Source organism: Nelumbo nucifera, chromosome 3 (assembly GCF_055504915.1).
Source record: "Nelumbo nucifera cultivar China Antique chromosome 3, China Antique-T2T, whole genome shotgun sequence".
In the NCBI taxonomy this organism is placed as follows: domain Eukaryota; kingdom Viridiplantae; phylum Streptophyta; class Magnoliopsida; order Proteales; family Nelumbonaceae; genus Nelumbo; species Nelumbo nucifera.
In genome coordinates, this window is record NC_142651.1 from 1,283,115 (window position 1) to 1,295,270 (window position 12,156).

Consider the following 12,156-nt stretch of genomic DNA (forward strand, 5'->3'; position numbering starts at 1 on the left):
AGGAACTTAAAGAGGAGGAAATAGTAATTGACAAAAAAGGGGGGGCTTTTTTGTATCCATCCCCTCGTAATTTACTAATCCCTATATTTTGCTCCCTATGTTTTCCGATTTTGCATTGATCCCTTCCCTCATGTCTTACAGCTTGGCTGCATTCATGCCCCTATCTATCGTTAAATAACAGTCTATTCTAAACCTTTATGACAAAATTACCTGTAAGTATCACTAAGATTCATTGTGTTTATTTATTTTTATTTAGAGAATTTGTTTTCATTTTGATATAAATGGCAAAGAAAACAAATGTTCCAACTCAAATATTTTAACCTGAAACCAATGGTGCCTCTAGTAGAAAACATAACCATGGACTAAAATGGAGGGACAAGATACCTACCTATCCTACTGAAATGAGGCAGATGGTGGTGGTCATTGTGGAGGCTCACGAGCAATTTCTAGGAAGCATTTTAGTTCCTAGAGGATATTTCATATTTCACCTTGCCATGAAGAACCAGTTTTCTGATATTCACATTGGCATTTATACCCTTGGCTGCAAAATCTGTCACGCATTAGCTTACTTATCTATAGGCCGTAGGAGCCTAGGAGGCTTGTCTTCAACTGATACTAGCTGTATATTGCATATGTAGGAATGTCTAGTTTCTCTCTGTGCTCAATCGGACCAACTCTACGGATCTTAAAGGGTTTGTAACAGACAAACAAAACTTGCAATGTGCTGTGACCATTTCTGATTATTGAAAGATAGACAAATTAATTAAGAGATGTTGCATGGTGCAATGGTAAAAGCCTTGGGCTGATAAGCGTCTCACCATGAGTTTGACCGTTTTGAGTCCAAGGAAGACCACATTGTGCAGAAAATGCCAAAAAGCTTTAGTCTATATCCAGTCTACCCTCCCCGGCCATGGCCCTGAGTGGCCCAAAATGGTCCTTGCAATATGAAATTAGCCGTCTTGTAATCAAATGGAGTCATTCAACACAAACATCACAAACAAGAAACAAGAACTTTTAGTCAACTGCACCTTATCAATACAGTTGGAAACTGCCAAGTGTGGAATTTACAGTTGATGTTTCACCCTAAAATCCCATCTCCCTTGTCACTTATAGACTCTTCTGGGTCAACAAATTTTCTTTCACCTCATTGTTACATTCTGTTCCCCATTCTCCGGATCCCTCTCTTCCCCGTACTTATACTTCTGTGCAGAATATAGAAAAGCACAGAAATTTATTACACTCAAAACGGTAAGAAGCCAGTACAGATAATCAAATCTACCAGTATTTATGTTCTGGGAAAGCCATGAGGACCGGCCTGCCTTTGTATCCCCCGTAACAGACTTGATAATGCTGTTTAATATAGAGGCTGCAAAGCAGCCAAAACCCCCAGCTACAGCAGCATAAGCAGATCCTATACTCCTCATGGCATCTGGGGCCTCTTGATAGAGGAATTCTAGAAGACCCACAATGCAAAATACTTCAGCTATGCCAATAAGGCAGTATTGTATCAATAACCAATATGCACTTAGGTCGGGCATGGGACTCAAGAAGCTAGCTTCATACCCGTGCTTGATTGCATAGTTTCTTCTGTATCTCTCGAAAACCCCAGCCCAAGCCACAGACAAGATAGAGACTGCCAAACCAATGCCAACCCTTTGAAGCTGAGAGGCACCATGGGGGTGACCTGTAATGCGGCGGGACAATGGGACAAAGATGGAGTAGTAGAGAGACAGAATGAGGAAAATGCTGAGGCCAGGAAAAACAGGCATACATGTCACTGGGAGTTTCAGACGTCCCATGTGGGTATTCAAGGTATATGCCTGCTGGACTGATAGAGTCAAGAATTCTGTCAAAATTACATTGAGCATTATAGTGCAGGCTGGTATTGGAAGGAGTTTCAGTAGTATCTTGACCTCTTCTACTTGTGTAACAGTGCAAAGCCTCCAAGGATTGGGATCGGCACCATCTTCTTTCAGTTGCAGAGCTGCCTTGTCTAGACACCTACAGGCCAAAAGGTTGTACACATTATCAATAGGATGTGGATTTGATAACAAAATGATCAATAGGATGTGAAATAATATGGATCAATATACAAAAATAGAGTCTCATGATGAGAGGACAAGTTAGAACCAATGGAGATGCTCCATTGTTTCTGAGGTCTAAGATCACCAAATATCCAACAAAAGTATTTCCTTAATATCCAACTGATCGATGGACCAGCTCTTAGATGTGCCCATACAGAAAAAGAAAAGCATTGTTATGACAGTCCTGACCATGTTTTATAGACTCTTCATCCAACCATTAATGCAGGTATCTCCCCATTCATAAAGGGAAATGATCAAATTGTTATATCACCCAAACTCCAAAGGATGTGGGTTTCAACTTTCAAGCAGGCGCAAAGAGGTGCTTCGGCTTCCCCATTTGAAAAAACTATTAAAGTGGGAGGGTCAACTGATTGCTGCTGAGAACAGATAGCAGAGCCTCCAAAACCCAGACACTGTTATTACAATTGAGCAGGCAAGAAATGAGTCGCTTACCTAAAATCATCAGTGTGAGCTATCTTTCCACTTCCCTTTATAACAGATCGCTTGCCTGGAACTTCATACAAGCCTACTAACTCACTACTGGAAAAGGAAGCATTTCTCTTCCGAAAGGCAGCAACTAGGACCTGGGCCACTCTTGTCAGGGGGCTGCCCCCAGGCAACCTGTGCCTGTATAAAGGAGTGCCTACAAAGAAGAGCATATTGGATATACCCATAGCTATGGCTAATGAACCAAAAGCAGATCCCCATCCATGCTTCATTTGAATGTAGACTACCATAGTAAAGGCCACAATTGCTCCAATGGTGACAGAAAGATAGAAGAGATTAAAATATCTGTCCAAGTGAGACTTGTAATCTCTACTCCTTTCATCAAACTGATCAGCCCCAAAAGAGGAGACACAAGGCCTTATACCTGCAGCTCCAAATCCAGTAAGATAAAGAAATCCATAGAGGTACATCATCTGCCATGGTTTTGCTGGCTCACAATTGCCTAAAAGAAGGGACAGCTGACCACATTGGTCTTGGTTTGGAACAAATGTGCTCATTGTTGCACACAAGGTTATTCCTGTTAGACCCTTCAGAAAAGGAGAAAAAAATAGTGCAATTCTCATTAGAAGGCTTCTTGAACAATTTAAACTATAAGAAATAAACATGTAAAACATTTAATGAAGAACATACACAGCTTACAGACTTGAAAGGAAAATTCAAGCACTTAAAAAAAAGATTAGAAATATAAAGCAGTAATTCAAGAAGATGAAAACAAAAAAGTAGAAATGTTCTATGAATAAATCAACATACAAAGTTGGTGCCTGTTAAAAAACTTGACTTCTGTTTTCATCAGTAGAACTTGTCAAAAATTTCAATACGTGATAGATGCCAATAGAAAACTAGCTCATGTATGTGGTTATATGAAACTAAAAATACAGTCTTCTTTGGAGGAAGGGAGACCAGAAATTTGATATCTTGGTTCTCTTTTTGATAAAACCTAGTGACTTAGTGAGTCCCTTTTCTCTAAGCCTAATTTTATAATATGTAGAGACATTAAATAGTCCTTGTACTGCTACAAGTATGATCGTACCTAGTTTATTTCAGACAACTTAGTAAGGAAAATATTTTTGAATTGAACCTCACATTACCATAGACTGTGTAGGAAGGAGATCTATTAGGTAAAGTTCCAGCTTAAGTAGATATTATCCCTATTCTTTCACTATGGATCAGTAGAATAGAAATGTCCATAGATTTTATGTTATGATATTATCAGTGGTATCTAAAGTATATATTGGTAGTCCAACTGTGCAAGGGCAGCCAAATGCCTTCATAAATCATAATATTTACACAGTTTTAGGATTTATTGTTTCTATGGTGTCCCCTCCTCCCCCCATTAGAATCAATTTGAAGTGTCCATAAAATCCATTTTTCTTGGTTATATATTGATACTTTCTAATATGGAAATCTCACCGCAAGATAGATGGTAGTGAAAATTGCTATTGTCCAATATCGACCAAGATATGCGTCAGCAAGAAATCCACCAAGCACAGATGAAGCCTGTGATATTCCTAGGAAATTATTAACAGCATTTGCTGAACTGGAAAAGGGCCGATGCATGACATAAAACATAAATGCCACCATGTTAACTGAAAGTCCAAAATAAGCCATTCTCTCTGCCATTTCATTTCCTGTACAAATAGATCAATGAGCACAAAATTCATCAACACATCATCAGGTTTACAGACACACACAAAATAGATGATTGCAATTGACCAGCCTCCATGGATTCTCTTTTTTAGTCTTTATTACTTATCATCCAAAACAGGGAGGGTGCTCTGGTATGCTAGAAAGGAAGAAACAAAACAAGTGCAACAACAGGAAACAATTTGCATACCAAAAATAAAAAAGGCAGCAATCCAACCCCCAGTCTTTGATAGATCAGTAATCGGCTTCCCACGGATATTGACAGGAGTAGTTCCTCCTACATAGCCACCTCCCATGGCTGTTCGCCTATCATCACTCTCAATGAAATACATTCCAAGCTTCTTCCTGTGAAATGAGTCGGAGATCCCACCCAATCTTGCTGGTGTCTCTGGAAAATCTCCAGGCGATTTGATTTCCATAGACTCCATCCCTGGCAAGCGACATCCAAAATGTATTAATTAAGAAAAAGAGGCACAAAATCAGGCACACAAAGTTCCCCTTACTTGAAAAGAAATTCTTAAACCCACAAAACTAATTAAATGTGTTTGCGATAGAGCCCAAAACATGAGGTTTACATTCTTGATGGATACTTCAATATATGGAATGGCATTCTTAATGCACTGGGCATAGAATTTCCATTTCATGGCATGAGAAAAAGAAAAACAACTGATCACGTGTGATCATCCCATAGTTCTCTGATATGCCAAAAGCATTTTCAAACTACAAAACACAAACTAAAAAATCGAACCAAAGTCTCCACACTTACACAAATCATACTAAGTATCAAGTAAACAGATAAGAATTTCCTGAACATTAAACAATAATCCCCCATCACCATAGTCATAGAAATCCAATGGCAACTCTCCTTACCTTTGATAAAGCCCCTGTTTTGGTCGAAAACACAGAAACCCTTCTCGGAGTAGCTGTAAAAAGAAGCACGTACTCTAGAGCCAAATTAATTTACGGAGGATACAAGTGATGAGAGGTTTCCCACTTCCACCATTTATCCTTGAGGGCGATCGAAGTATTTGAAGAGCAGTAAAGGAGTAGTAGCCAACACCCAACACGTGAAACACCAAGGTCCAAAGCCCAAACAACAAGACCAATGACGACCAATCACATTAAATGAAAGAGAGGCCCTGATAGAGTCGCCATTAATGCGTAGCAGTAGTGGAGGTTGCACACAAACTTACCACCATGAATTGAAGGAATCTATCGTATCTCTTGTCTTGATCGAGCACGGGCTGAAGTCCTCGCTCTCGCTACAAAGAACCAGAGGAGCATATATATATTATAAGCTGTAAAGGTTGAGTTGACTTTCACTCCTTTTCAAACTGGGGGGGAACTGACTCTTTTCACGGTGGACTGAACTCTAAATTTCTCAGACTTGCCGGTCGGTCACGTCACGCCCATGCAATGCAGCAAAGTAGTGTTTGGAGTGATTATGGGCATATAAGGTGACATGGGGTGTTGTATATTATTGGCCAAACAGCTCCTAACACAGCCATCGTCAAGTGCAAGTGCAATTAATCCGGACTCATTTCGGGGGGCAAGGCCAAATGGCCAAAGGCCGTTATTGGCGACAGCACGAGTCTTCGTTACTTGTTTTGTAGTCGTTCGTACGTACAGCCAGGTGCAAACTTCTCGTTATCATTTATTTTTCTTTTGTTTGGCCCATTCCCAATCCAATGTTGCATTATATTACCAAAAAAAAAAAAAAAGAAATTTCCAATTTAATACACTACAGCTTACCATTCATCCAATATTAATGATTTCAGCCAATAGTCACAATTCACAAATCGAGTAGAGTACATCCTTGGTGTCAATAATCTCCCATGGTCCCACCCCACAGTTTACTCGTTACAACTTACAATTTCTTTGCCACCTGGCAATATACTCTTACTCTCAAGGCTGATTTGCAACATTTACGCCACACGGAAAGTTGGTTGATTGAGCTAACGCTAGGTAGTAGAAGGGAAGGTTGCACGCTTTAATCATTAATGTTTATTAATCTTTTGTCTAATTAATTGCAGGAGAGGAGGCTCCATCTTCAAATTAAGTTGGAAAAGTTCAAGCTGTAAGGGTTCAGTACTAGATGAAGATTCCTTTGCCTGCTTGAATTGAACATTCACTAATCGAACGATTCAATCCCAACTTCCCTGCCACTTGGGAAATCTTTTTCGGTTGTTTCGCTACCAACATTGGTGATGGAGCCTTTATAGCAATTACTGCTGCTTTGTTATTTTCGAAATTCAAACCAAGACAAATGTTGCCAAAAGAGCTTTTTTTTCTTGCCAGCTGTCCACCGTCCTAACTTGTTCCTGCAACCAGAATTGTGTTGCAGCCTGAATAATGCTCCATTGATGTCACCTACGCTTCACCTGCGCCTAATAATGCTATCTCAAATATATATCTGTATTCATTCGTTTAAGATAATCTCCATCATAATAAAATTTAGGCTGCGCTTGGAAACAATGTAAATGCAGTGTAAATCTCGGTTCAGAGTAAATCTGCACTCTAATTCAGTTTTAGCAACATTACGTTTATGCATTGACAAATGATAGACCAATGCATATTTACATTGATAATAAAATATAAAAGTACATCAATAAAAAAGAAGTAAATTTGTATTCAAGTGAACTTTTGATAAAAAAACATATACTTTATTGGAATTCATGTTTGCATCCATTACAACTAAAAGTCTGTTTGGTAAGAAGGTAAATTTGTAAGTGCAAAACTAACCCACACATTTGCATTGTTTACAAACGCAGCCTTAGGGTAAATTGCTAAAGCTTCTTCTGAAGTTTTTGACCATTGCTGAAACCTTCAATTTTTAATTGCAATTATTCCTCATAAATTTTCTAATACAGTTGCAAGTGGACCCCCTTTGGTAGAATCTTCTAAAAAAGGAATAAAACTGTTCAAAATACCCATACAATTATTTAAGCTGGTTTCTGTGAAAAAAAAAGCAATACAAACTTTATGAAGAATAAAAATAAAGAAAAATTAAAATTACAACTTTATGTTTGAGTTATTGATATGAAGGGTACATTTGAAAATGAATCAATTTTAGAAAATAGATTGGAAGGGTTTGGGGTAGTGATTAATATGGAAAGAAAATTTGGAAAATAAACATTTTTGTTAAAGTAATTGCATGGCTGTTCTGAACATTTTTCATGCCTTTTTTTAGAACATTCTACCAAAGGGGATCTACTTGCAATTACATCAAAAAGTTCAGGAGAGGTGATTGCAATTATAGGGATGCAAATTGTTTGGATCAGATTCGAATCCGATTCGACACTGTTCATGTCGGATTTGATCTAATCCGATCCGAAGATCCGATCGGATCTAATAGGACTCGATTTGTATTCGAATCCTAATAGATCTTTGGATTTGATTTGATTCAACTTGTTTTCTTTAAAAATTAATGCATTATTAAAAGAAAAAAATACCAATTAAATAAAGAAAAAAACAAAAAGTACAAATATTTTTAATTATTTTCATCGTATTTATATATGCTTTTAATAAAAAATAAATAATATAACAAATTTATAAAAATACAATATAAATAATATATTTATAAATAAATAAGTAATATATATATATATATATATTATATTTATATTTATAAAGGGGTGATCAGAATCCAAATCCGATTTTGACCAAATAGGATCGGATCGTACATTTGCACCTCTATGCAATTATTAAACTTCAGAGGGAAGATTTCAGCAAAAACTATAAACTTAAAAGTAGGTTTCAGCAATTTACCTTAAAAACTACATAATTGAACAAAACTAGAAAGGTAACGACCAGGCCGGCAATTAAAGGAAAAAGGTTAAAGAAAGTTGGTTGAAGAAGATCGGAACTGATGATGACCAGATTTGGTAAAGGTGATTTTTTAGTTGGGACAAATATGGTACAGATAGAGTAGGTGCAGAGATTTAAGATGCCAGACGAATGTGTCAATGGTCAAAAGGCCAAACCATTAACGACCTCTTGTTTGAACAACTTATATAACTGAACACAAAAGCAAAATATCAAAATCAAAATCACTTTTATCGTGCGTCGTCGTGTGGTTGGGTTGGGTTGTCACCGTTAGAATCACAGGTTTGATGAAAATGAAAACAGTTACATTCACATGGAGGAAGATGCAGTGCAAGTGGATGGGGAAATGACTAAATGAGGAATTAATGTGATACGAGGTTGGATATGCCAACCCCCAAGCCTCCTTAGTACATTTTTTCTTTAAATGGGTTCGTTCTGGCCCTAGGCCTAGCTTACATTAAACTACTTTCATATTTGAGCTAAGAAACAAAATGCTATTAGATTTATATGGAATTCATACTATTTGGTCCCTTTTTAGAGAAGGAGACCTAAACAGTAGCCACATGTCATAAAAGAGAAAGCCTTTCTCTTAATTTACTCAATAATATGGGTGTTAATGGTATTTGAAAATTCGATTTTGAATTTGAGATTCGATATAATCGAATTAAATTCGTATAATTTGAATATTTAATTGATCGAATTCAGATATCCTATTCATATCGAATAGTTAAACGGATTCAAATTCGGATATGGCCCGATTTGATTCGATAAATATCTAAATTCGACCAATTATTTAATTCTTATATATAATATATTAAATATTTTATATAATTTATATATATAATTAAATTATATAACTAACTTATATATTTATTTACTTTAAATAAATAAAATATTTATTAATAAGCTAAAATAATTAATTGGTCAAATTCAAATTGAATCAAATATTTGGATATTTAATCAAATTTGAATTTGAATTCAAATATTAATTTTCAATATCCGTCAGATATCGAATTGAATTTAGATACCGGATTTTCTGATCAGGTTCAAAATCGGATATTGTTTGATTCGATTCGAATTCAATCCATTTACACCCCTACTCAAAAAACTTTAACTTCTTTCAGTATAAACTACAAACAGAAGATGGCAATTGATTGGGAGTGAACACTGGCCAAACACAATTGGGTTGAGATAGGATAGGCCCACTCACTTTAGGTAATTGTTAGGAAGGGTTTTTACGCAATGGCTTTTGGCTTTATAAGGTGGGCTGACATGAAAAGCCTGGAATTTATGTTTGATGAAAAACCTAAAAAGATAGAATGGTAAAGCTAATTTGGCAAAACAAAATACAAAATTGACAAGCCCCACCATGCCTAATCCTCTAGTTTAATGAACAATGTATTAACTTTGAGTAATCATCTTTTAAGTAAATGGAACCCTTTTGTTTTAAAGATTGATGGAATACATCATCAATAATAATGTTAGCTTCATGGGGCTACACAAAGGGGTAGGGTAGCCCATCCAACCCTTGGAAAACGTAAGTACGTATGGGGGATCGGGCCTCACCCGTGGAGATAGGATAAGGCTGGGGTTGATGATGCGATAAAAACAGGGAAAAGTACTCTACAGTTCATTGCAGAATTATGAATTATAGCTCTTCATAGTCTATTAGTAGCCTTCCTTCTATAAACTATATCCTGCCCGTGGATTTGGCATCAATCCATGGTCAGAATTCATCCTCTGTAGCTTGGGGCTAAAGAATTCTGAACTGAGCTGATCAGTCATTCTCACAAAAAAGGGAAAAGTATTAGTAATTATTCCCCAAACTTTAAAATGCGCAATCCAGTATTCAAACTTTCAAATACCACAATTTAGTAACTGCCTATTAATGCGAAAAGCAACAAATACCCTTCAAGTGTTATCTAATTTTCTTTATCAATCATATACTAAAATCAGAACCAACCATCAACTACAAACTTTTGAACTTTGATATGGATTTGGATAGAGGAAACACACTGCTCTGTAATAACCAAACGGAAAAGCTTCTCTTTCTGGATCTTGTCTATGGGTTACAGCTAAAGAACATACTTCTTCCGTAAGACAGAAATGAGAAAGTAAGACTTTTCTCTTGTTATGGCTTGGATCACAACAAAACCCTGAATCAAGAACAGAGAAAACACATTAATCTCCAAAACCCAGATGGGTAAAGACAGCTTTGTTCGGGTTTTTGGAGGATAAGACCCTCGAGTGGTCTCTGAACATGAGAGGTGATTAAGTGGCAGAGAAGTGAGAAAAGAAAAGAATTTAACGCTAAAAGCTAAGGAGAAGATGTTTAAGTAACCTGAAACTTGGTAAGGCGTTTGCAGTTTGCACAGTAGCTAGGCTGAAGAAGTAAAAACTAGAAGGAAGATGATATTAGTGGCGATTGTGGCGGAGCTGCTTGAGCAGTACACGGTGTTGCTGGTTAGGGTATTACACCAAATGCTTCACGCACCCCCTTTCCACTCCTCACCTCACATCTCTTGGGCTTTACTACTTATTTTCTTTTTTTTTTTTTGGATTCTTACTCCATCTCCCCACCACCATCTCAACTGCGTATGGAGGGGGTGGTCTATTTTCATTTCTCGTTACTGTAATTTGTTTTTTGCGATCTAAATGATGCATACATAATAGAAAATTTTCAATCTCAATATTTCTTTTATTCGCCACTCTTTATGATTTTAATCCCTCTCCCTCTCGTTTTCTCATACTTTAAATAAAAAAAGAAAAATGAAGCCCATTATATATTCTAATCCAATGGGATACCTTAATTGTAACTGTGTAGTCACGATAAAAGGTGTGGAAATGGTCAAGTAGATTTGCGACAGAAAACAGCCACCTCGGCTTCGAGTCTTAGTGTCCGGAATTGCTCCAAATCATTTTGGACAAGTGGTTTTGATCAGAAATCGCACCAGGGTGACGGGATCTGCTCCTTACAGATGGGCGCCTCACAGGCACATCCATCATGTATTGGGAACATCTCCCGTGAATAATAATCAATAATTACGAGAGATGTTTCCAATGTATGGTAGGATGTGCGTGTGAGGCGCCAGGTGTGTGAGGAGTAGATCCGGTCTCCGCACCATGTGAGTTGATTTTACCTAAATTCAAGAGCTTAAAAACAATAACATTCGGGAACTTAAAAACAAGAATGATATGGAGCAATTTCAACCATCCAATGAGTGGGCCTGTCAGAAAAGATCGTGTTTGTGGCGTTTGTGATAGAGAGCTTGGGCTTTGTTTCATCTTCTTGAGGAAGAAGATGATGAACAATGTGTTTTATTTTCAAGGGTAATTTTGACATTTCCAAAACTCTTAAATAACGATCCATTAACGATAGGTACTAGATTGTCGCATTTCAAAAGTTCGGGTACTGGGTTGTCTCAAGACCAAATTGTCACTTGAACCAAAGTATAGGGTACTTATTAGGAATTTTCCCCATAAGGTTTTACAAATTGATCTAGAGATGGAACCACTCTCGCAACTGATTTGGTTTGACCATTCAGTTCAAATGTTAGCCTGTAATATTTTTAAAATTAAAAAAATAGATAGAAAATAAGAAAAATAAAAATTGACTTGAATAGCTTGTTGACCGATTCAATGATTTTTTAGAAAATCTGGATTAGGTAAAAAAAAAAACGGAATGGGTATATATTATGACCAGTTCCTACGCGGAATGGTTTGTATGCTTGGGTGATCGATGATTTTAAAACCATTGCACCATATACCATTGTTGTCTGGTCCATGGACACCGGTCCGGTGGTCCCCGTTTTCAGTTGTCGGTTCATGATTTTTATTTGAAGAAGAAATGTTGGTAAACAAGTTTACCAAACAATAACGTTTTTAGCCTCAAGATACATGGGTCAATAAAAATCTATCTATCTACCTTTTTTTATTTTTTGAAGACAAGAATCATATTTCATTCAAAATAAGAAACTTGTATGAATACAGGTTAGTAATCACAGTACCAAGCAAAAAGCGTAGACACAAATCCTTAGAAAGAACAAAATATAGATTGTGGATAAAGGAGAACATAAAAGAACTTTTGCAACTGACA

The 12,156-nt window shown here is 36.9% G+C and overlaps 1 protein-coding gene across 1 annotated transcript; it reads right to left on the bottom strand.

The window, feature by feature from the left end:
- Positions 1-1,012: 1,012 nt before the first annotated feature.
- Positions 1,013-5,241, bottom strand: LOC104592733 (Major facilitator superfamily protein). The gene is made up of 5 exons (XM_010252198.3): positions 5,106-5,241; positions 4,426-4,665; positions 4,002-4,219; positions 2,538-3,118; positions 1,013-2,001 (listed from the first exon to the last, which is right to left on the bottom strand). Exons 2-5 carry the CDS (start codon positions 4,661-4,663, stop codon positions 1,140-1,142), a joined length of 1,899 nt encoding a protein of 632 aa, XP_010250500.1. The 5' UTR covers positions 4,664-4,665; positions 5,106-5,241; the 3' UTR covers positions 1,013-1,139.
- Between the last annotated feature and the right edge of the window lie 6,915 nt (positions 5,242-12,156).